The following is a 27,390-nucleotide window of genomic DNA, read 5'->3' as shown; positions in this document are numbered from 1 at the left end:
TCTGTGCTAACAGGAGACACTTCTAAAGGCAAATTTTATATCTTCTCCTACATCTATCATGGTGCTTAGTGTATTATAGACATTTAATAAATATATGTTGGATAAATACTTAAATGAATCCATCAAGGCAATTCTATCTAGATGTTAAATGAAAAATTCAGGTCCAATATAAAATTAGAATACAGTAAAATACCACCACCATAGTTTTAAAGACTCTTTAAGGTGCTTAAACAGTATCTTTATCTTGCAGGAACTAAAGAAATAAGTGCTGGTGTAGATGAAGATGGTAACATTTATCTAAGTTTTGACTGTCCAGAGGTTACAGATGCATCTCATTTCACTTGGTGTAAATCTTATGAAGAGATCGAGAATCCAGAGAAGTTTAATATAGAAACAGAAGGAGACCAGTAAGTCCTGAATATGTTTTGTTTTTAAAACATGAGAAAGTTCTGACATAGTAATATACTTTTTTTTTCTTTTTAGCTCTAAACTAGTCTTTAAAAATCCAGAAAAATCAGACATCGGGACCTATTCTGTATCAGTTAGTGATACTGATGGCATTTCATCAAGTTTTGTAATGGATGAAGAAGGTAAGTGATGAATAGTATATATGTGCTCTTTCTTTAGTATTTGACTTCTTGCACTGCCAAAGATTTGCATTAGAAAAGGGAAACACATAAAGTTTAGAAGAGAAAGAACAAAAGAATCTTTTCCAAATATTTGGACTTGAAAAATTGGATAAAGCAACTAGGTGAAGTAGGGGATAGAATACTAGGGTTGGAGTCAGAAAGACCTGAGCTCAAATGTAATCTCTGACACTCACTGCGTGATCCTGGGAAAGTTTCTTTAATCTCTATTTCCCTTAGTTTCCTCAACTGTAAGATGGGAATAATAATAGCACCTGTATTCCCGGATTATTATGAGGATCATATGTGATATTTGTAAAGTCTTTAGAGTACATGGGACTTAATAAATATTTATTTCTTTTCTTCCTGCACTAAAATTTCTTTTGATGAAACCTAAATTTGTGATAAAAACTTGGGGCCCCAAATTTAAACTAGAATTGTATTAGTATTTGTTTATGTTATGGTCCTGTGACAAACCAACTTAATAAGCATAATTTTTAATGCCAGAAGTAGTCTGGGAGAGTGTAATATTTTGCTACTTTTATGATATACTCAGAGGCAGCATAGTGACTAGTAGGCTGCTCTTCATGTTAGGGTGACTTCAGATCAAGTCCTGCCTCCAACACACACTAGCTATGTAAAGGTGTAAAGTTACACCTTTGTAAAGTTACTTAAGCTCTCTGTATATCAGGCAACTTTTTAAAGCTTTAAGTTGCAGAGTTGCTGTTGATCTGCATTTGTGGAGAGTTTCCACAATGGGAGTTCTCTCTATGGAAGAAATGTCAGTTCTGGAAACTGACCGTAAAACTTCTTCCCCTCCATGTCCTTTCTCCCAATCATATAGTCATAAAACGAATGAATGGGAAGCATCTTTTGGGATCATCTGATCACTGATTTTTTCCCTTTACAGTTGAGAAAATTGAGGTCCAGAGAAAACACATGGTCTTTCTGCCATTAATGGCATGGTTTATATGGTATTTGAATTAAAAACAAACAAACAAACCATTCAGCATGTATCACAATGATAAAAGATATTTGTGAGAGGCATTTTGTTGGAATAAAGCTTGTCAAGGACTATGACCCTGAGCATGTCATTTATTTTCTGAGGCTCAGTTTCCTTCTCTGTAAAATATTAATAATAATACTTTTACTACTATATAGGAGTGTAAGGTTTTAGGGTCCAGAGCTGGTATGGCAATTGTCTTAATGGAATCATGTGCCTGAAAAATCTTTGCAAATGCTAAAATATGAAAAAACATGTAAATTGTTTTTGTAATTTCCAATGTTTCCTAACTTATTATGTGCTCAAAGTATTTAAGCTTCAGCTTTACTATTTATCATTCCATTGAGTAGTCTAATGAATTTCTTTAAATATTGATTGATTGTCATTCCCTTCTGTCCAAGAGACTCCCTTCTTTTTGAAAGTGTCAATTCTGCCATATTCAGCTTCCCTTGAGGTCCAACTTTCACAGTCATACGATACTACTGGAAAAAAAAAACATAGCTTTTACTATACAGACTTTTGTTGGTAAGGTCAATGACTCTGCTTTTTAGTATGTATGCTATCCAGATTTGCCATAGTTTTGCATTTAAAGAGTGCTGTTTAATTTCATGGCTGTAGTCATTTTCTGTAAGTAATCGAGTGCAAAAATATAAAAAATGGCACCACTTTCATTTCTTCTCTCTCTCTTCACCAGGAAATATTGGGACCAGTTGCCATGATCTTAGTTTTATTAATATTAAGCTTCAACCAGCTTTTACACTTTTCCCTTTCACCTTTCAGGAGGCTTCTTAATACTTCTGCCATGAGAGTGGAATCATCCACATATTTTAAATTGATATTTCTCTTGGCAATCTTAGTTCTGTTTTTGATTCATTTAGCCTGACATTTCACATGATGTACTCAGCATATAAGTTGAATAAATGATAATATACAGCCTTCTCATACTCCTTTTCCAACCTTAAACTGATTGGTTGTTCCATGTTTATTTCTAACTATTCTTTCTTGACCTGCATACTGGTTCTTCAGGAGACAAGTAAGATGAACTGGTATTCCCATCTCTTTCATGACTTCCCACATTTTGTTGTGATCTACACAGTCAAAAGCTTTAATGTAATCAATAAATCAGAAATAGATGTTTTTCTAGAACTCCCTTGCTTTCTCTATAATCCAGCAAATGTTGGCAGTTTGGTCTCTTTTCCCTTTTCTCTTTAAAAACTAGCCTGATCTTCTGGTAATTTTCATTTGGCATGTTGCTGAATCTTAATTATTACCTTGCTAGCATGTGAAGCAAGTGCAATTTTTGGCATTTGAATATTCTTTGGCATTGACCTTCTTTAGGATTGGGACGTAAACTGATCTTTTTTAATCCAATGGTGACTGCTAGACTTTCCACATTTGCTGGCATGTAAAGAACAACATTTAAGAGTGTCATCTTTTAGGATTTGAAATAGTTCAGTTGAAAAGCTTCCTAAGGCCCACTTGACTTCATTCTCTAGAATGTCTGGCTCTAGATCAGTGACCACACCATATGTTTATCGTAATGTTAAAATCTTTCTTATATAATCATTCTATATATTCTTGCCACCTCTTCTTAATCTCTCCTAATTCTGTTAAATCCTTACCATTTTTGCCTTTTATCATGCCCATTTTTACTCATCATTCCCATTCTGTTGTATTCTTCTATTTTTTTTTTTTGCATTGCTCATTTGAAAAAAAATCTCATCTATCCTTATCTATTCTCTGGAATTCTGCATTCAACTCGGTATATCTTTACCTTTCACTTCCCTTCTTTTCTTAGCTATTTGTAAAGCATCATCAGACAGCTATTATATTTCCTTTTCTACTTTTTCTTTGAAATGATTTTATTTTATTTGTCTCCTGTACAATATTACAAACTTATCTTCCTAGTTCTTCAGATATACTCTCCCTGATATCTAATCCCTTAAATCTATTCATCACTTCTATATCATATTTGTTAGGAATGTAGTTTAGATCATACCTATATGCTCTGAGAGTTTTCCCTACTTTCTTCAATTGAAGCCTGAATTTTATGATGCAAAGCTTCTGTTCTGGGCCACAGTCAGCATTATGTATTGTTTTTACTGATTGTATAGAGTTTTTCCACCTTTGGCTGCAAAGTATGTAATCACTTTGATTTGGATAATGATCATCTAGTAGTTTCCGTGTGTAAATTCACTTTTTGGGATGTTGAAAAATTTTACTATGACCAGTGAATTATCTTGACAAAATTCCCTTATTCTCTGCTTCATTTTGTATCCCATTTTGTATCTTTTGATTTACTACTTTAGTATTCTAGTCCTCTATGATGTGTCCAATATCCCTTTTTGGGTGTTATTTCAAGAAGATGTAGTTTTTTATAGAACCGAGGAACTTTGGCTTCCTTGTCATTAATGGTTGGAGCAAAGAATTTTATTGCTATGATGCTGAATGCTTAACATTGGATTTGAACAGTTATCATGTGGTCATTTTTGAAATTATATCCCAGTACTGCTTTTTTTTACCCTTTTATTGATGATGAGGATTACTTCATTTCTTTGAAGGTATTCTTGCCCACAATAGTATATGTGATGTTCTCCTGAATTAAATTCACCCATTCTCATCCATTTATTGACCTCAGAATATTGATGTTCAATGTTCCATGTCTTGTTTGACTACATCCAGCCTACTTTGCTTGAAATATTTTATGTTTCAGATTCCTATGTAATATTGATCTTTATAGCATCAGACTTTCCTTTTGTCACCTGGTACATTTAGAGTTGAGCTTCCTTTCAACTTTTTACTAGCTGCTTCATTCTTTCTGGACCTATTCGTAGTTATTCTCTGCTGTTCCCCAGAAATGTGTTAGACATCTTCCAACCTAAAAGACTCATCTTCTGGTGTCGTATTTTTGTAATTTTAATACTGTCCATGTTTTCTTTTCTTTCTTTTTTTTGGGGGGGCAAAGATACTGGAGTCATTTGCCTTTTCCTTCTCTAGTAGATCACCTTTTGTCAGAGTTCTCCACTTTGACCTGTCCATCTTGGGTAACTCTGCATGGAAGGATTCATGATTTCATTGAGCTAAGCAAGCTACTCTAACATGACTAGGTGGTAATCAGCAGGGTGTATCTACCTATTACACATTGTGCTAACTGTTAGAAATACAAAAATGAAAAAAAGGTATAAGATATTCTTTGGGAAGACAAAAATCAAAAGCTGAAAAGTGGTAAGGCAAGGCAGGGCAGAGAAAAGAAAAAGTATCCTGTTGTGGTGGGATGGTGGAGAAGTCAGTTAGAGAAGTCACAAGGTATTGCACTCCATTGAGAAATGAGATGACTGAGCTGAGCTCTGGATGAGGTGGAGAACCGCAGTCTGAATCTGTCATTGAATATACCATGTCATGGCAAACTCATGAAGACTGGCTACTAAAATTTGGAAAGGTTTTGACCAGCATAGTTAGAGGGAATACTCACATGGAAATATCACAGATACTTGAAGAATTGAAATCAGCATATGCATTTTAGGGTTATGTATCTTTTTTTTCAAATATAGATGATAGAGATACACACAATCTCTTATAATTTTCCACACTCCCTTTGAAGCAGACAAAACTATTAGTGTTTCTATTTTTTAAAGGAGTAATCTGAGACTGAGCCTATTAATTGCCCAATAGTTATCTAAAGTTAAATAGAAGCACAAACTATTAAGTAGTAGTGTCAGGATTAAACATCTAGACTTTTTTACTCTAATTCTTGTGCTCTTTCCATGATATTACATTTCTTTGATGTCTGCAGTAACCTTATTTTTATCCTACATTTAACATTAATAACTCCTTTGTCTTAGTCTACTATCTTAGTTATCCTATGTAGTAATCAAGGAAGTAACAATTAGATTTCTGCCAGCTTAGGGTGGAGGAAGATGGGAATTCCAATTTTTAAAAATTGCTAACTTTACACTTCTAATATAGTTCATACAGGATTTTCTTTTTCTATACAAGTTTAATTTTGCTGATATGAATTCTCTGTTGCATTTTGATTAGATTTTTAAGATATCATTTTAATCTTTTTTTTTTAGTTTGCTTGAAACTATCTGAGCCCATTGGACAAAATCAATTAAAAACTCAAACTTTTTCTTAATTTCAGAGCTTGAACGCCTGATGGCACTCAGCAATGAAATAAAGAATCCCAGTAAGTAAGCCTATAAACTACAAATCTAATATACAATCATAAATGGAATAGGATCATGTGTATTACAGTGGGAAGATCTCTAAGGAACAACTCTGGGAAACCGATGGCCTCATTTTTATCCTCCTTGCTCGCTAGCATATAATCTATTCATTTAAAACAAATATTAGCTTGTACTGTAGCTTGTAGAAATTTTTGTCACTCAAAGAGTCTTTTGAAATTTGGGCTTAGTATGGGCCATACTTAATCCTGGTGGGATGTCTATCAAATGAAATCCTCAGCCATTGTATTAAATATATATAGAAAAGTAGATTGTGTTCACACACACATAAGTCACGCAGCATGAGGCTTTAAAAGCAACAACAGCCTAAACTATAGTTTGATTTTTTTTCTTTAGTTTTCATAATCCAATTCAATACTCCAGGGTTTTGCATTCTACGAAAATTTAATAACCAGAATTGATATTTTCCTACAAAATGCAGCTATTCTTTCTCACAAGGATTCATGCATTATTGACTTGTGATTTCTTTTCTTCCGGTAGCAATTCCTTTGAAATCAGAACTAGCTTATGAGATTTTTGATAAGGGCCAGGTTCGTTTCTGGCTCCAGGCTGAGCACTTATCACCGGATGCCAGCTACAGATTCATTATTAATGACAGAGAAGTTTCTGACAGCGAGGTAAGGTCATGTGTGGGCATTGCGGGTTTTTGGTCAGGGCTAAGATTCACAGTGGTAGGGCACTTATTCATGTCACTGTTCTCTCTTTATTTTCAACACTTATTCAGCTAACAGAATTGGGGGTGAGGAAGGTTGACAAAATGAATTAAACTTCCTTGTAATATTGAGTGTGGGCTTAGTTTATATAAGAAATGACAAAAAACGGTGATTTGTTTATATTGTGAACTGTAAAGAATTTGACAATTATCTCATCTGATCTTCTCAATAGCCCATTCATTCAAATATTCCCATTTTACATATTAGAAAACCAGAACATAGAGAAATTAAATTACTTCTCTAATGATACAGCTTCTAATTGGCAGAGAGGAGATTCAAACTTGGATCTTTTGATTTTAGTTCAAATCTATACAGAAACTCCAAAATATTTTGGAGTTAGACGGGACCTCAGAGGTGAGCAAATCCAATTAATGCTTGAATTTTTTTCTACTATATTTTTTTCTACTATAATCACAACAGATTCTTTGCTTGATGACTATCAGAGAGGTAAATCCCCTACCCCCTCAAAAAGTTTATTAGATTTTTTTTGTTAATTCTAATTGTTAGGAGGAATTTTTTCTTTCATTTCTTTAAACCAAAATCTGCCTTTTTGCATTTGCCATCCATTGCTCCTAGCTGTGCTCTCTGGGACTAAGAAGAGCAAGAGGCATCTCTCCTTTTTATGAAAGCCCTCAAGACAGATGAATAAAGCTGTTTTCACCCTATCCTATTCTATACCCCCAATCTCCAAACTCTTTTCCAAGTTAAATATTGCCAGTTCCTTCAATTGATCCATGTAAGATAAGGTCTCAAAGTTAATCTTCACCACTGGGTTCATTCTATTCTGGGGTAGATACTCTTCAGTTTATGTCCTTTTTTTAAAAAAAATTTAAACCCTTACCTTCCATCTTAGAATCAATACTGTGTATTAGTTCTAAGGCAGAAGAGTGGTAAGGGTAGACAATGGGGGTTAAGTGACTTGCCCAGGGTCACACAGCTGGGAAGTGTCTAAGGTCAGATTTGAACTCAGCACCTCCCATCTCTGGGCCTGACTCTCAATCCACTGAGCCACCCAGCTGCCCACTGTTTATGTCCTTCTTACAATTAATTAAATGCCATTCTCCAAATGTCGTCTGATCAGAAACCACATCTATATTATTGCACCCCAAAACTGTATAAGTTTCTTTAAGTTTAATTTCATGACATATTATTGATTAGTGCTGATCTTATATTACATGAAGCACATCTCCCCTCAACGACACAAACAAGACAACACTAACATTTCAGACATAGGAAATACTCTAGATCTGTTTGACTTGGAAAATGTCAATGATGTTTTATAATCTCTATTTGGAAAAAAAAAACCCTTCAGACTAAACTTGGTTTTGTGAAAAGATATAAATTATTTTGGGAAAAGTTACTTTTTATTCTATATAATGATATCAGTCTTGCTCAATCCAGCTTATCACGAATAAAGACTTCTTTCCAAAAGACCTTTTCTTAAAGGAGTTATAATAGACATTAGTCCATATAATTTCCTTTATTATTTAGATTGACGCCAGGAATTGGAAGGCTTATGTTGAAGTGATGAAAAAAACTGTTAAAACTATACTTTTTTTGCATTAGACAATGCTTAATTTTTGCTACAATTCAGTCTTTAATTCTTTACATTGAAAATTAACATTGCTACCTGTTGCCTATAAGGAGATATTAATCTTCTTTGAATAATATGCAATACTTTAAATTTCAAAGTAATATAAATGTTGTGTCATTTGTGCCTCACAATAAGTCTCTGAGGTAAATATTATTATTCTCCTCATTTAACAGATGAAGAAAATGAGGTTGGAGAAGGGACTGGAGTCACACAGCTAACAGCTAGGTAGCATTTATATAGGATTTTAAGGTTTTTAAAATGCTTTAGAGATAGAATTCTATGTAATCCTCACAACAACTTTATTTTATAGGATCACCTAGCTAATAAATGTCTGAAGCGGGATTCAAACTCATATTTCTGAATCCAAGTTAAATATTCTGTACATGTACCACCTAACTATCTCTAAATAGCATAGGATCATAAAGTTACAAGGTTCATCAGAAATCAAAGAATCACAGAATGTAAGGATTGAAAGTGACTTCTAAATCTAATTCATCCTAGATGAAGTAGAAGGAATGCCTCCAATAAAATGGCTTAAAATGATGTTATCCAGTCTTTGCTCAAAGAACTTTGGGAAGGAGGAAACTGTTTACTTTCAAAGCAGCCTATTCTACTTTTGAAAGTTCTGAATTTAAGGAAAATTTTCCTGAAATCAACATTTGATTGATCTCTTTTTCCCATTATTCAAGATTTTGCTGTCTAGCCAAGAAGAACAACCCTAATCCTTCTTCTGAATGACAGCACTTCAAAAACTAGAATTCATTAGCATGTCTCCTTTAATTGTTCTTTTTCCCCCAGGTTGCTGTTCAGTAGTATTTCAGTTGTATCTGACTTTTCATGACCCCTTTTGGGGGTTTTCTTGGAAAAGAGAGTGCAGTGATTTGCCATTTCTTTCTGCAGCTCTTTTACAAATGAGGAAAATGAGGCAAATAGATTATGTGACTCCCTGTATCCTATCCTGGGGGTCACACAACTAGGACTTATCTGAGACCAGAATTTGAATTTGTGAAGATGAGTCTTCCTGCCTCCAGGCAGGGTACAGTATACACTGTGCCACCTAGCTACCCTCATTTCCAGGCTAATTACTCACAATTTCTCTATCCAATCTCTATATGGTACAAACCCAAGATTTTAAAATTTATTATTTTTCGAACTCTTTCAAGCTTATAAATTTTCTTCTTAAATATGGCACCAGAACTAAAGTACAAAGTCTGATACTTGGGTATGAGAAATTCATCTTCTCAAGTTCAAAATGGGAGAGACATGAATAGACAACAGTTTGTATGAACATTATACACCAGGTGAGGTCTGAGAAAGGTATGGTACAGCAAGACTATTTACTTTCCTATTCCCTCGAAAACTGTCTCCCTTAAAGCAACCATAGATTGCATTAAACTATCAGGATGATCCACCACAATGCTAAATTATATTGAGCTTGCATTAAAGTTAAATCCCCAGATTCTTTTCAGACAAATTTCTGCCTAATTAAGCTTTATTGGAAGTTGCAAAATTGATTTTTTTTTCATTTTGCTTCCAAGTGAAAAACTGACAATTTCACCTCTGGAATGTAATCTTACTAGATTCAATCCAATGCTTTTCTAGTTTATAGATCTCAATTTTGTTTACAAGAATAACATGAAGTAGTTGACCAAACATTTTGCTAAAATCTAGACAAATTATATTTTTAACATTCCCTTCAACTATCATGTCTGGACCCCGTAAAAAGGAAATACTATGAAATTATCTCTCCTTGGTGAAGCCATGCAGGTTTTCTGAGATTATTGCTACTTACTTTTTTATTATTTGTTCAGAAACTATCTTTTTTATGATCAATTCTAGATAATTCCCAGGAATCAAAGTCAAGCTCTCTAACCTATAGCTTGTAGACTCTGTTCTCTTCTCTTTTTTGAAAAGAGACACATTGACTCTTCTCCAATTTACATAATCATTTAGATATCACCGAGAGTTGGCCTGTTAACCACATATGCCAATTCTTTCAGTACCTGAGTATACAGTTCATCTTGGCTAAGTGATTTAAATTTCCCAAAAAGCAACCAGGATTTTTCTTACTATCTCCTTATTTAACTTGGATATGAACTTCCTATTAATTTTGTTTGTTCTCTCATTTCTAGTTCAAAGGATGTTCTTAGTGGAGACAAAGAAAACTAAAATAAAATAAATAGTTCCTTCTCTCTTTTGTCATTTATATTTGTTTCATCTTCTTCAAATAAAGGTTCTAAAGTATCTCTGATTCTTTCTTTTTCTCCTAGTTTAACCTCTCATTTTATATATTGGACACTATGGCCTTAAGAAGTTAAGTGATTTACCAAAGATCATAAGTGACTGACCTGGGATTTGAATTCAAGTCTTTTTGCTCCAAATCCAGTGGTCCCAAGATAATAGATTTAGTGTCAGAAGAGACCTTAGAGACAATATAATGCCATGCCATCATTTTGCAGATGAGAACTTAAGTCAAAAAGGGGTGAAGTGATTTGTTCAGTGTCTGATAGCTAATAATTTTCTGAGGATGGGTTTTAAAATAGATCTTCCTGATTTAAATCCAACATTATATTCATTATACTCTGACGTTCTTACCATCATACCACATTCTGATCATATAAAGCTAATTATAAGATATTTGATCTCTAATTGAGGTACAGCTGGTAGATTTGGATTCTTCTTCATGATTCACACAATGGAATGGAATTAATCCCATGAGAGAACTCTTGAAAATATAGAAATCTTATGATTTGCCTTACTTAGCAAGACCTCATTCTCTTTACTTTATTTTTTCCTTCTTGGACCCCATTTTTCAAAATCAACATATATATAGTAGAGATTAAAGAATCAGGAATTAGAATGGTGTAGGTTCAAGTCAGTCTGGACTCTTATCTCTGATACATAATGAATGTGGAGTTAGGGGGAAGTCAACTTAATCTGTGTTCCAGTAAAATTTCTGAAATGATTAAGATTCAAAGAAGGTACTGTTCTGCATTGGTAGAGAGAGTTTCCTCATTGGAACCATTATATATTGATGAAATCATGGTTCCATTCCAAAAAATAAGAAAGATAATACTCTTCCATGTACAAAACCCTTCTCATATTTGAAGTCTAGATAATGCCTGTCATAGAAAAGATGGCATTTTTGAATAGAAGAGCTATATCACTGGTCTCATACCTAGGTCACCTTTGATTTCTTTCAGTTACTTAAAAACATAATGTAGTGAAAAAAAACCTTGGACCTAGAGTAAAGAGATCTTGGTTCAAATACTTATTTTACTCCTCAGTTTTATTATTATTATTATTATTATTATTATTGTTATTATTATTTTTATAATGTAACTACATTTAGCTATGCAACGTTGTCCAAATCCTTTTACTATCTCTGGACCTCAGTTTACATATTTGTAACACCACTGAAATGGACTAAATTATTTCTGAAATCCATTCTAGCTTTAAATCTTATGCAATTTAGTCCAAGTTAACATTATTTACATAATGCTATTTGATTAACATTTTCCCTACCTGCCCTTAAAACTAATGTCATGACTACACAGCTAATTTTCCAAAGTACATCTGTCCTATTTCACTTTTTTAATTAGTAACCCACAGGTGACTTTTACATTTGAAGATTGATGCTATTTTGTGAAAGTCACATAAAAGCTCGTATTTATGGCACTCATAAAATCATTGAACTTTATCTTGCTGCATATTGGCAATAGAGAGCAGCCTAATTATTTTCTAAAACTGGCCCAGACACTGCAGTGTAGTTGCTGAATACATTCAATAGACTATTGTACTGTTGAGAATTTTGTTTGATTCTTGTTGCTAGCTAGAGTCATATATATTTCTTTCTTGAACCTAATTAGAATACGATACTATAGTTCCCTTCTTAAAGATGCTTGAAATAAACTTAATAGAATCTAAATAGGAATGATTCAGTTTCTAGGTTTTGAAAATGTCACCTTTATGTTCAAAAGCCCAGAGTCTAAAGGCCCAAGAGAATCAAGGACTGTGGAAAGGCACCAGACTGAACACTCATTACATCTCTCATATTCCATCCTTTCCCTGGCTCACTCGGTATCTAGATCAACAAAGTTCATTTCCGGAGCTGAGTCATTTAATTGTCTCTCTAGATAATTATCTTATTCATCACACTCTCTCTTTTTAATATTCACAACCCTAACCTTCCTTCTCACCTGCACATTTTTGAACCACATTCTTTTTTTCTTGTTATTCCAGTTTCCTGACCAATTTCCTGAGATAGGGAAGCCTAAGTGATCTTACACAAATGCATTGTGTGTGAATTGCATTCATATTTGATGATATGGTGGTTTTAGTTTATAAGAATGATTTTCCAGCTTTACAGGAAATCAAACCTCAGAACTTCATATTGTATTAAAAAAACACCCAAACACTTCCATATTTAAGTTCTACATGAAACAAGGCAATTAACCCCAAATGGTACTCTTCAGTCATAATACTGAGAAGCAAAGGAGCCTTGTTTAGTCATCTAGAGGGTAGTTTCCACTCTGTGATCAACCAGTTATATAGTATTTTTTGAATATTAGCTCTGTGCTCAGTTTCATGCCAAGAGCAGTAATTCTTTTAAGCTTTTTCTGATCTCCACTACTAGGTAGATGTGTAGATGCATTTTCCATTCCCTCAGAATGGTTTTATATTATTTGTATTTATTTATATTGTGAGAGCATCTAGGTGGTTCAGTGGCTTATGGACCAGGCTTGGAGTCAGCAAGTCTTATTTATCTGAGTTCAAATTTGGTTTCACACACTTATGAGCTATGTGGCACTGAACAAACTACTTAACCCTGTTTGCCTCAGTTTTCTCATCTCTGAAATGAGCTGGAGAAGGAAATGGCAAACCCACTCCAGTATTTTTGCCAAGAAAACCCGAAACAGAGTCATGAAGAGTCAGACATGACTGAGATAACTGAACTACAACAAAATATGTGTACATGGGGTATCCCTTTAGTAGAAAGATAGCTTTTTGAGGGAAAGGGCTGTTTTTTCCCCCTTTGTTTATCTAAGGAGCTTAGAACGACAGATTATACAACAAAAATCGATGTTAATAATAGCTAACAATTATATTCAGTCTTGAGGTTTGCAAAATGCTTTACATGTTTCATATTTTGAGTCTTATAGCAATACTGTGAAGTAGGTACTATTATGCCCATTTTATAGGTAAGGAAACAGTGAGAGAAAATAAGTGACTTCTCCTGGGTCAATAGCTATTTTTTGAGGCAGAATTTAAATTCAGTTCTTCCTTACTCTAGGTCCTGCAATCTAGCCATATTACCACCTAGATGCTATTTATGATATGCACTTAATAAATATTTGTTGAATTAATCTGAATAGATTGTATGGTAATTTTTAGGTGCTAGATATCAGAAAAAGAAGTTTTTGGTAATAACTGGAAATATTAAGAAGGCTTGCTAGAAGAGGTAGGATTTGAACTGACCTTTAAAGTATGAACTTTTATTCATGAAGAAAGAAGGATTTTGCAGTCAAGGGAAAGAATATTGTGAAGACAGATATAGGAATAATCATGAAACTGAATACAATTTAACAGGCAAGGTGAGTACTAGATCATAAAATCAGATAGAAAAAAATGGTATTATATTACAGTCTTAAGAGCAAGGCAGAAAAGTTTAGATTTATTGAAATGGGAGGTAGATAAACTTTGTAGATTCCACACAAGGTTGCTATTGTGGTAATATTGACATTACAAATGTACTATGACTAAACTGACCTTGAAATATCAGTATAAACATGCAAAAATTTCCTTTTCTGAGTGTAGTTGTAGCATGAAGGTCAGGCAGAATCCATGGCCCAAACTGCCATCCTTAAGGAAATAGCCTAGGTTAACAAATTATATGTCCCATATAGCATCTGTTTTTTCCACTTATGCAAATAAAGTATCTTCTAAGAATATTCTCTGTACTATTGAAATAGAATTTGGATCTGATATCTTAAAGTGAAAACTTCCATTCCCTATGTCTTACTTGCCAAAATATTTTATAAAGAAAGTTCATATTTTTAAAAAACAACTCTGTAGGTACAATGAATTATGCAGCTGTTTGATGTAAAAGGATAAAAAAATAAATATGCTAGAGTCACATTATGCAATTCTATATTTTTTCTCTCCTTTTTAGACTCACAGAATTAAGTGTGATAAATCAACTGGCATCATTGAGATGGTAATGGATCGATTTACTATTGAAAACGAAGGCACCTACACTGTGCAGATCCATGATGGAAAAGCCAAAAATCAATCTTCATTAGTTCTTATTGGAGATGGTATGACATATCCAATATTAGCACTTTTCTGTAAAAGACATTTTAGAGTCAATCTATTTAGATAACTAATTAACTAAATTCTGTTTCTTGTCTTTTCCTATCAATGCTGATTTTAGCATTTAAGGCTGTCCTGCAAGAGGCTGAATTCCAAAGAAAAGAATTCCTCAGGAAACAAGGTAAATAGTTCAATTGGATGTTCATGAAAAGATCCAAATTAAACAGGATGTTCTCTTCAAAGTAGGACCTATATAATGCAAAATAGTTCTAAATAAAGACCTGGTAAATGGTCTAATTTCCTTTATAAGAACTCTATTTTTTTAGATGACTATACTTACCCTTAGCAAAGAGACGATTAACTCACTGATGGTTACACTAGCCTCCTGGGATGCTAGCTCCCCAATCTTGTACCCATTTTTCACATCTCTTTGCCTTCATTTCTCCCATCTTGTCAGTCATAAAATTACATCTTTCTGCCTTTGAAATATTTTTTAAAAATCATCACCTCTTTTCTACTGCTCTGCCACCACCTTTATCCATACCCTAATCATCTTATCCCTTTATTACTTCAAACATTTCCCATATCTCCTCTCTAGGGGCACTCTCTTCTTTGAATCTATTCTAAACATGACTGCCACCTATATCTCTCTAAAAATTGTTGTTCAGTCATTCAGAAACCTACAAAATACACTGCCTCTCAGACTGTTTTTAAGGTCTTCCACAATATGTTTTATTTATATCTTTGGATCCTTAATGCTGAGCACAATTGCTACAATATAGCATAGGTTATAAGCATTTGTTAAATATTTATTATATGCAGAGCATTATGCTCACACCACTGGTTAGGGGTTGGGAAATAAGTCCTAATTGGTTTTGCATTTTATCCTTGAGAGAAAAAAGCCAGATTAACATAATGTTACTTGATATAAATAGGAAATTTGAAGGAAGATGGAAGGCATCAGGAAAGCCCTCCAGAGGTAATGATTTTTGAATCAGGGGTTAAAGATGGGAAGAAATTAACAAGATGAAGAAGAGAGAAAAAAGGAAAATAATTCCAGTTAAGAGAACAGGGGAAGGAAAGGCAAGGCTTTTCAATATAAAGTTTCTACTCCTTACTGTTTCCGAACTCATTATGTTCATTCCTTTGTAAAAAGACTATGTCTTTTTCATTATCCTTGCATGGAGACTTTCACCTTGTCTATCTGTCAGCTTAAATCTATGCATTCCTTAAAGTCTACTTTCAGTCCCACATCCTACATGCAAACCATTCTAGTCGTCTGTACTCTCTTCCTTCTTTGAACTCCTTTGCCACTCTTTGCTCTGCTACCTGTGGTTTTATGGGAATTCATACTCTCTTTGATTGTTAGTTAATGATATCTTCAATATACAGGATGTCTTCCCAGTGGGACAGAAGCTCCCTCTGGGCAGAGATCATGTGTATTTGTGCATTTTTCTGTTTTTTTTCTTAAAGAAACATATCTTATGCTTCTTTCAAATATTTCATAATGCTAAATATAGTACCAAAATAACATCTCTAAGCAAATACTTGTTGAAGTGAATTGGCAGCTGAGTGGTTATATTGAATTAAAAAAAGATTCTACAACAGGGCTGATATTATAGCCACTTCCAGAAAAAAATGTTCTTTTGCAGATAGATTGGCCTACCTTCAAACATCCAGATGGTACCTGAACAAGTTTATTGCACCCATTAGAAAATACTTCTGAGACTTCACAGAATTATATATAATTTCAAAGTGAGAATAGGCTTGAAAAATTTTGGTAGATGATTTTAAAAGCCAGGGGAAGTCATTTTTTATTGGGCAGAAATTGGCTTATTTTATTTAGTTCAAATCAGTAGTAACTTTGTATTTACATTGCTATCAGCTTCCTTTTCAGAGGTCATAACAGGTATATAGAAAATATTGTTTAATTTTATTTGGTTCAGATGATGATTTTGTCAGTGTGGGGAAATTCTGGTGAGGAAACCTTAACCTCACCCCCCTTCAATGCAAATCAATAATTCAGTGGTAACTAATGGTCTTATTAAACTGTTCGGAACCCTGTGCCCTAAAATAATTTGTCCTCGATCATGTGTCAGAAGCAGAAGCTTAAGCACAGTCTAGCTTATTGACTCTAAAGCTGGCCACACTCTCTTTTATGACTCTAGTGAAGAAAAAGTAATTTCAAAGCATATTTATTAAAATCTCAATATAATCCAGCTGTTCCTCTAAATTATTTATGCAAATGAAATCAAGAATACTTTTGTATGCACAGAAGTAATAGAGCACTATTAGAAAGTAGAATTCATTACACTTACCACACCTCATGGAAATCAAACTTGTTCCCTTTTAGTCAGGTTTGATTCACATTTTTTGGTGGTCAAGACTGTTTTACCTTATTCATTTCCATATTGTGGAGCTCAGCAACTTAATAAACTTTGAAGGTAATTTTCCATAACAAATCACTATGTTAATAGAAACATTTAACGTGTGCATTTAGAAAAAAACATGAAATGCTTTCCATGTCTTCTCAGCCTATAGTTTTATGTATTATAGTAATATTAAACTTTAATATTTGCCTATCATTCACTTTTCCATTTTATTTTGGACAAAAACTATTTAGTAAAAAAAACCAATAGCTACTGTCATTTATTTTCTAATTCTTTACAAGCAAAAAGTGATATGTGGGAGCAGTGGTAGGTTAAAAGCTTGTTTATCTCTTCTCTGCTAATTTCACCATTTTAGATGTTTTATGCATTAAGCTGTTGAATATTCAGTCATAAATATGCCTTAAGCAATACAATAAAGTGGTTTCAGGATTATTCTTTCTAAAGGGAAATAGATATTGGATGTCAACAAGAATAAGAGATCAGATGGGAAGTTTTCTACTTGGTAATTCAAAGTCCAAAAGAGACTCAGCACTAGAAGAACATGTTCACTTAAGTAGCCTGAAAAATAATTACATTGGTTTCAAGCTGCACAGCAATTTTCCTCTTGTCACAAATGCGTACACATTGGTTCTTTGGTATAAATTCGCACCTTTTTATTTTCCCTTAGGTCCTCATTTTGCAGAGTATTTACATTGGGATGTAACAGAAGAATGTGAAGTTCGACTGAAGTGTAAGGTGGGAAATTAGATGTATCAAGCATATGTTATGAATTCATTTTAGAGTCCATTAACAGAGTTTTTACATGAAAAAGATTACTTTTACATTAACTACTTATTATAGTAATATGTTGAGTTGCTTGGCTTTGAACAAAACTATAAATAGGCATTTCTACACATTTATTTATTTATTTATTCAGCCACACTCATCTATTCATTCATTCATTCATTCATTTATTTGTTTATTTGGCCATTTATTTATTTATTTATTTGCTTATTCATTCTGATAGTCTTTGAGCTTGTCAAACAAGAGATACCTGTTTAAAATTAATTATATTTCCTAATAATAATGTGACATTAGTTTGAAACATAAAAATAAGATAAAGAAGACATTTTAAATGAACACTTGCCATATTTAATATTTTTGTCAGGCAAATTCAGGAAGCAATCTGCAGGCCTGAAAATTTAAAAACATATCTTCATGGTCCTGCTTCTCTTCATTATATAAGATTTCCATTAGGCAATGAAAAGCATATTTGCTGCTAATAAAATGATATTTTTTGTTTAATAACACTGATAAAAATGGGCTTTCATTACTAACAAGTCTGGAGATATGCATTTCCTTTAATGTTATCATTGTCACATACTTATACGGATTGAATTAATCTCCAGGACCATTCTTCAAGTTATTATTAGATTTTTGGTTTGTTTGTATATTTATTTTCAAAAATATGTAGTTCAGAAGTATAAAATTTCAGTTGCCCTAAATTAATGTAAATATCTTTGGCATAAAAATACAGAAAAGACATTAAATCATTTTTTGTGGGAGATTTTTCCTATGAGAAGATGCTGTGTGGTTTAATGGCTAGGTATCAGAACCTAGAATTAGAATGACTTAGATTCAAACCCTTTCTCTAATAATTACTAGTTGAGTGTCAATGACCATGTTAATTAACCTCTAGGAGGCTTAGGTAGCTTCCTAAGATTTGTCTGCTTGACTGTAGAAGATTTATAATGGACACCAGCATTTTATTGACATAATCAATTGTCGTATTCTCCTTGAGAATCTTACACTGTAACTGTTCCAACAAATATTTATTTATTTTTATTCTGGAATCATTAACATTGTTTTCTTTATCTATATTGAAACAATTGGCAAATTGTGAATTTCAGGCAAGGGGTAAAGAAAAACTAAGATGCAAGATGTATTGCCTAAAAACTTAAAATCTTTGTCTAAAACCAATTTCCTTAAAAAATATTTTGTCTCATGGTGCCAACCCAATCAGTATATACTACTTAGATTCATTTTGTTATTGCGTTGGCAAAGCTTTCTATTTCAAGTATTTTGTAAATTTGAACCTATGGATATAAAACTACAATAATTCAGGGTTTGGAAATTATGACTCCAAAGTATATTGCATTAATTTAGACCGAAAACACATCTCACATTTTTTTTTCACTTGAATTAATCAGTTTGTGTCTAGGTAGCATTCTAGACTGAATGATAATGGGAATTTCTCATTCAGTCAGGTTATCCAATCCCACTTCTGTGGAGTGGGAACTTTCTCTGACCTGTGGAATGGTGCAAAGTGTGATCTTTGATTTCAAATGGAAATTAGAAGTTGCATTCCATTTGCCAGACAGCTCAAATCAAGCTCTCTAAGCTGGAAAACTTCAAGAATGTTGCGCCAATCTGTATATGTTCTTGCCTGAAATGTTTCCCTTTTTCACACTCCCATCTTTTACCCTTAATCAAAAATGTGGTTGCCTAGATATAAGAAAATATAACTGTATTTAGAAAATCCAGAAGAGATTGCATGATGCCTTTATGTATGGTATCATTGCTTACTGCTGACCAATTTCATGGAATGATGGGATAAAAGTTCAAATATACTTTGGCATGAAGTAGAAAGAGTTCAATTATCTCAGAAGCTTTGACTTAGAGGTTTCCTTCAACAGGGTACATATGAGTTGTTCACCATCATGAATGCATTGTTTTAGATGCTCCAAGATAATGTGATTCCTGGTTCTAATTTGATAGGTGGCGAACACAAAGAAAGAAACAGTTTTCAAGTGGCTAAAGGATGATGTTCTTTATGAAGTCGAAGCCTTACCTGATCTGGAAAAAGGACTTTGTGAACTACTCATACCAAAGGTGTAGTGGATTGACTGACTTTTTCCCCCCCAGGAAGCATATGCTAGAGATATAGACTTATAAATGCTATGTTATCTTTCCATTTGAATAAGACTTTGAATTTCACATTTATTTCCTAATTATTCAACCTGTCTCCTATGTTTTTATTGCACATGATTACATTATAGAATTCTAGAATTATAAGACAACTCAGAGGTAATCTAGTCTAGTCCCTTTGTCCAGTAGATAAATACTTTCTCAGCAAGTCAGTAGTCATCTAGTCTCCTTTGGTGTTAACTGTTAAAATGGCTTATTTGTAGTTGTCCAAGAAGGATCAAGGTGAATACAAGGCAACATTGAAAGATGATAGAGGCCAAGATGCATCTGTCCTTGAAATAGCTGGCAAAGGTAATTTTTTAAAAAAAGGCTTTCTTTGTTCTGCTAATTTAAAAAAAAGTGACTATATTTATTTATCCAGTAGTAGTCTATACACCATAAACTTACATTTATCTGTGTCTAGCTAGAACACATATTTTTTCGTCAGATGTAATATGGTAGAAGAAACTATATTTGTTACTTTCAGTATTGTTTTGATGTTTTAGAGGAAGGAGCTATTATGCCAGCTAGTGCTTATATAAAATGCTGTGGCAGAACACCAGCCTGGAACCAAGACTATACCCACTGTTGTCATTATGAACATGATGCAAATAACAATGAACTGATTTGCTTAAATATAGAGTTCAATTTATATGAAGTAAAATGTTCTCATTCCTAATTTAAAAGGTGGGGTGCACTAGCCTGTAAAGAATTGATTAGCTACATAAACCTTTTTATGGATAAATAGTACTATTTTACATGCCATTTTTCAAACAAACATGACAATTTCCTGTATCAGTTTAATTAAATTAAAAAAACCTGTTTCTGATAAAATTATACATTGTAATGGTACATTTCCCTTTTCCATTTTAGTGTATGATGATATGATCTTGGCAATGAGTAGAGTCTGTGGTAAGTAAATGATTTCTAATTTTCAAGATGTTTTTGGTACGCAAGTCACTGTATCCTGAGATGGGCATTTGTTCCCGCAAAGAGAAAAGCTAATGAAATCCAGCATGTGCCCTGTTGAAAGCATTTGATTCAGTCTAAGTGCTCTAATCTGAGTTGGCTCAGAGTTGTTATTTGCAGGTTAGACTTTTTTATTTTATTTTAACTAATTGGATTTAGACTCCATAATTAATCACTTCATCCAATTTGCTTTGAGATTATTCTGATATTTGTTTATTTGTCTTCTGATTAATTGCAAGAAAAAAGCTTATTAGAGAAGCAGACACCGTAATATATTAGAAATAGCATATTACAGTTGGAGAGAGAACAATCCTGACAGGAAAACCCCTAGTTCAAGGCCTGCCTGTGACACTTGGGCAGGTAACTTACATGTCCAGTGCCTCTGGCCATTCTTAGGACAACTAAAATGTACAGAAGATGCTAATTTGCAGTGGTAAAGGTATTTCTTAATTCCAGGTTTTCTTAACTGTTCAGATGAGATTTTAAGTTTTCAGTAGAAACTGAGAAATAGAAAAGTATAACTTATTATGAATTGCATAATGATACATCGTGTGGCACTACATACTTAGAATTATATATAATTAGAAAATAAATTTTTAGTGTTTGCCTATTTCATCTGCCGCCTCTTCTCATTTTACTAATGAAGAAACTGAATTCCAAAGAAATAAAATGATTTACCTAATTTAGCTAGATAGAACTAGAACAAAGTTTCTTGACTTGAAGTCTCTTTTTGTGGCACCTTAGAATCTGTCTTCTTATTTTGCTACTTCTGTGGCTCTGTAATCTTGCTGATGTGGGTATCAGTTTTTGCCAGGGCAGATTATAACCTATCTATGACTTTTTATCCTATGTGATTCTTGTCCTTGTCCTTCAATGGGGATTTGCTCAATATGCTTGGAGGCTTTTTTCTAGGCCTTTTAACATTTCAAAGATATCTGTGTAACACTCCAGTGGTCTGTTCATCCCTTGGCCACCTCTTTCCCCAGACACACATTTCCTGGAGAAGACCTTTTTACAGAACTTCTTCCATACAAAATCATCAAATGTATCCTTGGGTTCAGCCATATTTTTGATTCTTCCAAGATTGTAATGTTCTATGACTTGCAGTCATAGAACATGACTAGAAGAAAATGATATTTAAAAGATGGGTTTCTGCATCAGGAAGCAACTCAGAATGATTGATAGCACCGTGCAATTTCCCAAATGTGATTTAGACTACTCTCTTTCCCCCATTCAGTTCTTAGTCTAACTTGTTGTGTATTTCCAATGTTTGTCCAAGGAATATGTTTTGGTGCAATGGATAGAGAGCTGGGCCTAGAGTCAGGAAGGCCAAATCTAGCCTCAGACACTTCCCAGTTGAGTGACCTGGGACAGGTCATTTAACCTCTGTATGCCTAGGATGCAGCTATGTAGCTCAGTCAATAGAATGCAGGACCTGGAAATCATGAAGACCTGAGTTCATATCTGATCTCAGACACTTACTATCTGGGAGACCTTTAAGCAAGTCACTTAAGCTCTAATTGCTTGATAAAAGGATCCAATAGATACACTGGGGAAGAAAATAGAAAACCACTCCACTGTCTTTGCCAAGAAAACCCCATGGACAGCTAGGGTCCATGGAGTCATGGAGAGTGAGGCATGACTGACTGACAACAAAAAGTGCTGAGAAAAGTGCCTAGCAAAGAGTAGGTACTTATAAGGGATATGACGATTATCCTTAATCTTATCATTACTATTTAGTTTTATTAGTGGTAGACTACTTCAATGAGATGCCTGTTCAGACTATCTTCATGTAGGCAATGTATATTTTTGTTCTACTTAATTTTTCCTTCATGGAATACCCGTCCAGTGACTTGTGGTGTTTTGGAGCCTGGTGTAATCAGCACAGCATCATATATAAATGGGAGAATTTTGAGTATCTCCCATCTATAAGGAATTTCTTCTCTTTTTAAGAAATCTGTCATGACAGTGTTGGTTACCATTTGGCAAGAATACACCTCCCAATCTTAAGTTTGGCTTGATATTGATAATGAGAGTTACTAAATATTTCTCTGCTTCATATAAAGTACTTCCTCAATTTGACTTCACAACAACTTTATGAAATATTTTGTGTAGGTATAATTTTTATTCTTAAAATGCTACATGAAATAGACTTTTTCTAAATTATGAATTGAATTGGAGAGCTTTTAACTAATGGGTCAGACACTACCCCAAGAATAAGGACGCCTCCTTTTGAGTATAAATTAAACCCCTTTAAAGGTACATTAACTCTGGTAGGCCACTCGGGTACCATTTCCTAAAAGATCATTCTAGAGTGCTAAAAGGTATTACTGTTCCAATAGCCTGAATGGTGCTGCATTGAGAAAACTAATTCCCATCTAAAAGGGTCTTATATGCCCAAATGATAGTTTTCTCAATTTATTCCAGAAAGAATAAATTTGTATCACAGTGGTTATTTTCATGTGGTCTGTTGTAGTACTTAAACACATACAAGAGATCATCACATTAAAATAAAAATAAAATCCTCAAGAAAAATAATGTGCTTACAGTTTATCCTATTCAGGTTTCAAAGGAGTACTCTTTTCATCACTAATCGGTGGCTCTCTTATATTTAAAAGGAACTTTATGTTGTTAAGCTAGTCAAGGAATAATTGAGCTTGGATCACTCTTGAAATGTCCAAAAGTAATGATGATAAATGTTACCCTTAGTGGAATATTGTAAATTATGTAAATGTTGGTATACAAAAGTCACATTAAATGCCTTCATATGTAAGAGTTGGCTTATATTCTAATTAACAATAATCTAGCATCACCAGATAATGGCAATTTGGTAAAATACTGTACTTCAATGATACTAGGAGATTTTACTATGGTAGAATGTTAGCTTCTTGAGTAAAGGGTCTATTTTGTTTGTGTCTTTGGTGTTCTCAGTGCCTAGTTCATTATAGGCCCTTAATATATGCTTGCTGTATTTTAAGTCCAATAATATCACAACATGAAAGTATTGAGATGTTTCAAGTTAAACTTAAATTTTTTTTCCAAGCACTGATATCTACTGATTTTCAGTTTTCTTGATTTTGTCTGTCTTTAAAAATTAGAGAGAGCAAGTTTCTAGTATACCATCCAGAGTTCAAATAATATGTGGGGCTTCTATGTCCTCTATTTCTTTAAAGCATACAAAATTTTTCTTAATGCTTCAATATTTTTGCCACAATCAATAGGAAAAGGAAGTTGAAATGTGAAACAAGAATACAACTATTTTTATTCTGACATTTTTTGAAAGCAGGGATCATTCAATTTGGGGGTGATATTTATTAACTAATCTTTATACTATAGCCACATGAATGATTGTCTTAGAAGGAAGAGGGTCAAGAAAGGCATCCTTGGCAGAGCAATGTGGTTCTGGGAAGTCTAGTGACTTAGATGGTTTCTTTGTCTATTCATATTTATGCTCTTTTGTGTTCTGTGTGTCATAGAGAGAAGCCTTGTGCATTGGACTATGCATAAAGCTGTCTGAAGCATAAATGCAGGACAATGATGGCAATGAGGCTATGACTATGTCATAGGGTCAGTGACAGCTACTTTTGTTACAATTTTCTGAGACATTCTCATTTTTCTTGGTTCATAGGATTCAGACTTACAATGACACTGTAATTGTCAGATTACCATATAATTATGTGTATATTTTAGTGAAACGCTCTACATTTGTAATTTCAATTGCTAGAATTGTATTGGGGAAATGTAAACATAATATATCAAAATTAATAAAATTATTTTGTCTTACTACTCAATCTCTCCATCTTCTACTGGAGAGTTACTTTGGACATCTGCATCAACTTAAGTTGTTATTCATAAGTCTCAGAAACTGATAAAAGACAATACCGTGCACTTTATGGTAAGGTTACCTTAGAAATTAACTTCTATCCAATATAGTCCAGTCTAATCCATTGCCTTTTCACCAGAAAAAGAACTGGCTTCTTTATTGCTATTTTTTTTGAGGGAGGGAAGGGCAAATCAAACCTATGATTTAATTGCTATAAAGAGATCCTGATAATGAAACTCCCTACAATAGCACATTAGTGGCTTGTCTGTAACCTATAGACATAGACTGCTGCTTGGGATACCAAGAATTTAAGAGTCTTGCCCAGGATCATAGATCCAATCTATGTCTTCCTGACTCTGAAAAAAGCTTTCCATCTGCCACACTCTCTTGCCTCTCTCATATATGTACATAGTATTAAGTAGACACTTCATAAATGTTTGTTGTGTTCAAATAAATACAGAATATAATTTTCTGAAGCAATTAAATAGTTTAGTTAATATTGTCATTTGTAGGGCAAAGTTGGAATATAAAACTAAATTAATGCATGACATTTAGCATCTTTAGGGGTGGGTATTTATATGTGGTTAAAGATCATTTAGTCTATTTTCACTTAATTAACAGATAGAGAAATTAAGGCCCCCAAACTTTAAAAATGATTTGTCTATAGTCAGATGGAGCTGAAATTAGTAGACAGGTCTCTTGATTTCTAGGCTTGGTTTTCATGACTTTTAATCATATGCCTTTTTACCTTCTTATGTATATTCATATTTTTTTTAAAAACCCTTACCTTTTGTCTTAGAACCACTCTGTACTGGTTCTAAGCCAGAAGAGTGGTAAGGGTTAGGAAATGTGGGTTAGGTGACTTGTCCAAGTTCACATAGCTTGGAAATGAGTGAGATCAGATTTGAACCCAGGACCTCCTATCTCTAGACCTCACCTTTAATCTACTGAGCCACCTACCTGCCCTCTATATTCATATTTTCATATCAATTCTAAGAACTCTTCCACAACTGAAAAAAGTTAGCTAGAAAATAAAAGGTTGTTACTTAAAAAAAAAAAAAGATCCTAAAAGTGGATGTTGAAAGGATAATCTGCATTGAATGTCTGTGATTCTGTTATCACATATGTGGTCTGATTTAAATGGCAGACACTACACTTGTCTTCTAAATTATACATTCTTATCAGAAATTACAAGAATTCAATTTTAAAAAATTAGTTCATTGAACATTTTGATCACGGCAATTTGGGGGTTCTGTGTAGATTAAAAAAAATTTGGCTGAATTCTGTATGTCACATTACTGAACCTTTCTTCTAGACACTTATTTGCATCAATTGCATGATTAGCAAGTCAGGGAGTAACAATCTTCTTCAGTAGTTGATGTTTACAATAGTCAAGGTATTTTTTGGAAATTAGACACTTGTAATCTGATTACTCAGGAAATGCATCCTGTGGTCCTTTTATTCTCAGTGGCTGACAAAGTTAATCATCCATTGATTTGCTAGTTATAATGAAGACCATGTGTTTCTAAAGAGTATATTTTAATATAGTGTGTGAGGCTTTATTGTTAACATTTGGGGGAACTACTTGGCAATATTCACGCATATTGAGTTGAGTGATTTTCTAGAAGATTTTTTACTCTATGGATTATATTGTTTCATATGTATTACTTTTCTTCTCCTGTGTTTCATAGGAAAATGAACAGAGTTCCCTGTCATTTACTATTTAAATCTATACCATGAAAAACTATTCAAAACTTCTATCATGTGTTCTTTTCAAGATGTGAATTTTTTTATATTCCATTAAATATATAATAGGTCAGGTTTCTAGAGGTCTAAAATTGTAATTTAAATGGATTTAATTAATTAATTCATTGATTAATTCATTAGAAAGATGTGTTGAGCATTTATTATATATAAAATAATATGCTTTGTAATGCACCTATTAGAGAATCAGACTGTTAGAACTACGAGTGATCTTTCATGAGAGGCAGCATGGTATGATGGGAAGACCTCCCGGCTTGGTTTCTACAGAACTGGGTTCAAATACTGACTCTGCTACTTACTATAAATGCCTATAAATCTGAACCCTTCTTTGGATTCCAGTTTTTTCCCCTACAAAAATGAAGGAATAAGATTTTTTTCAGTTCTTACTTATGAGTATAATTAAACACTGTGAGATTATTTAACCCAAATTTGCAAAGGTGGATATGGAAACTCAGGAAATTAAGTCACTTGGTGTTTAGTATTGTTAAGTAGCAAGATAAGTGGGGCAGACTACTCTTAGTTACATAGGCAAGAATTAGGTGTCTCAGGTCAATTATTCCCAGTTGATGTCCAGACAGTTCTTGGGAGGAGAGGATGGAGAGATTAAGGGAAAAGAAAATTCCGTATTGTTTTGTGATTGAAAAGGTAAAAAGGATACACTCACTGACAAATTAAAGCTGTAGTAAAATCTTTATATGTGACTCTTTTTCAGGAAGGTTAATAAAGTAATTCCATTACATCGTGACCTAATCCACTCAGGTCATTGGCGTTATTTTTCTGTCACTTACAATTTCAGATCAAGGATAGTACTTTTATGTCCATTTAAATAGAAAATGAGAATAGTTTAATATTTGTCACCCCTTGCCTCTACCTCTCTAGTACAGTTGAAAGATATTTTTTTTAAATTGCTCTCTCAAAAGTCAGTAGTTTCGAAAGGAAGGGGAAAGGGAAGTGTTGTTGGGGGGGCGGGGGGTGGGGCCGCTCCCGGTTTCTGGGGGAGGGTTGG

The 27,390-nt window shown here is 33.6% G+C and overlaps 1 protein-coding gene across 1 annotated transcript in view; it reads left to right on the top strand.

Annotated features, from left to right (window-relative positions):
- The window catches only part of MYOM2 (myomesin 2), a 146,331-nt gene that overhangs the window by 113,890 nt on the left and 5,051 nt on the right, over positions 1 to 27,390 (top strand). Inside the window, exons 22-31 of the mRNA XM_044663599.1 lie at positions 251 to 407; positions 484 to 590; positions 5,771 to 5,815; positions 6,354 to 6,490; positions 14,353 to 14,497; positions 14,614 to 14,673; positions 17,550 to 17,617; positions 19,640 to 19,753; positions 20,053 to 20,140; positions 20,702 to 20,740. Of these exons, the coding sequence (XP_044519534.1) occupies positions 251 to 407; positions 484 to 590; positions 5,771 to 5,815; positions 6,354 to 6,490; positions 14,353 to 14,497; positions 14,614 to 14,673; positions 17,550 to 17,617; positions 19,640 to 19,753; positions 20,053 to 20,140; positions 20,702 to 20,740 (960 nt within the window). The remainder of the gene's footprint in view (positions 1 to 250; positions 408 to 483; positions 591 to 5,770; positions 5,816 to 6,353; positions 6,491 to 14,352; positions 14,498 to 14,613; positions 14,674 to 17,549; positions 17,618 to 19,639; positions 19,754 to 20,052; positions 20,141 to 20,701; positions 20,741 to 27,390) is intronic.

The sequence above is a fragment of the Gracilinanus agilis genome, chromosome 2 (assembly GCF_016433145.1).
Source record: "Gracilinanus agilis isolate LMUSP501 chromosome 2, AgileGrace, whole genome shotgun sequence".
Lineage (NCBI taxonomy): Eukaryota > Metazoa > Chordata > Mammalia > Didelphimorphia > Didelphidae > Gracilinanus > Gracilinanus agilis.
The sequence above is the reverse complement of the archived record's forward strand: the minus strand, read 5'-3'. Positions and strand labels throughout refer to the sequence as shown.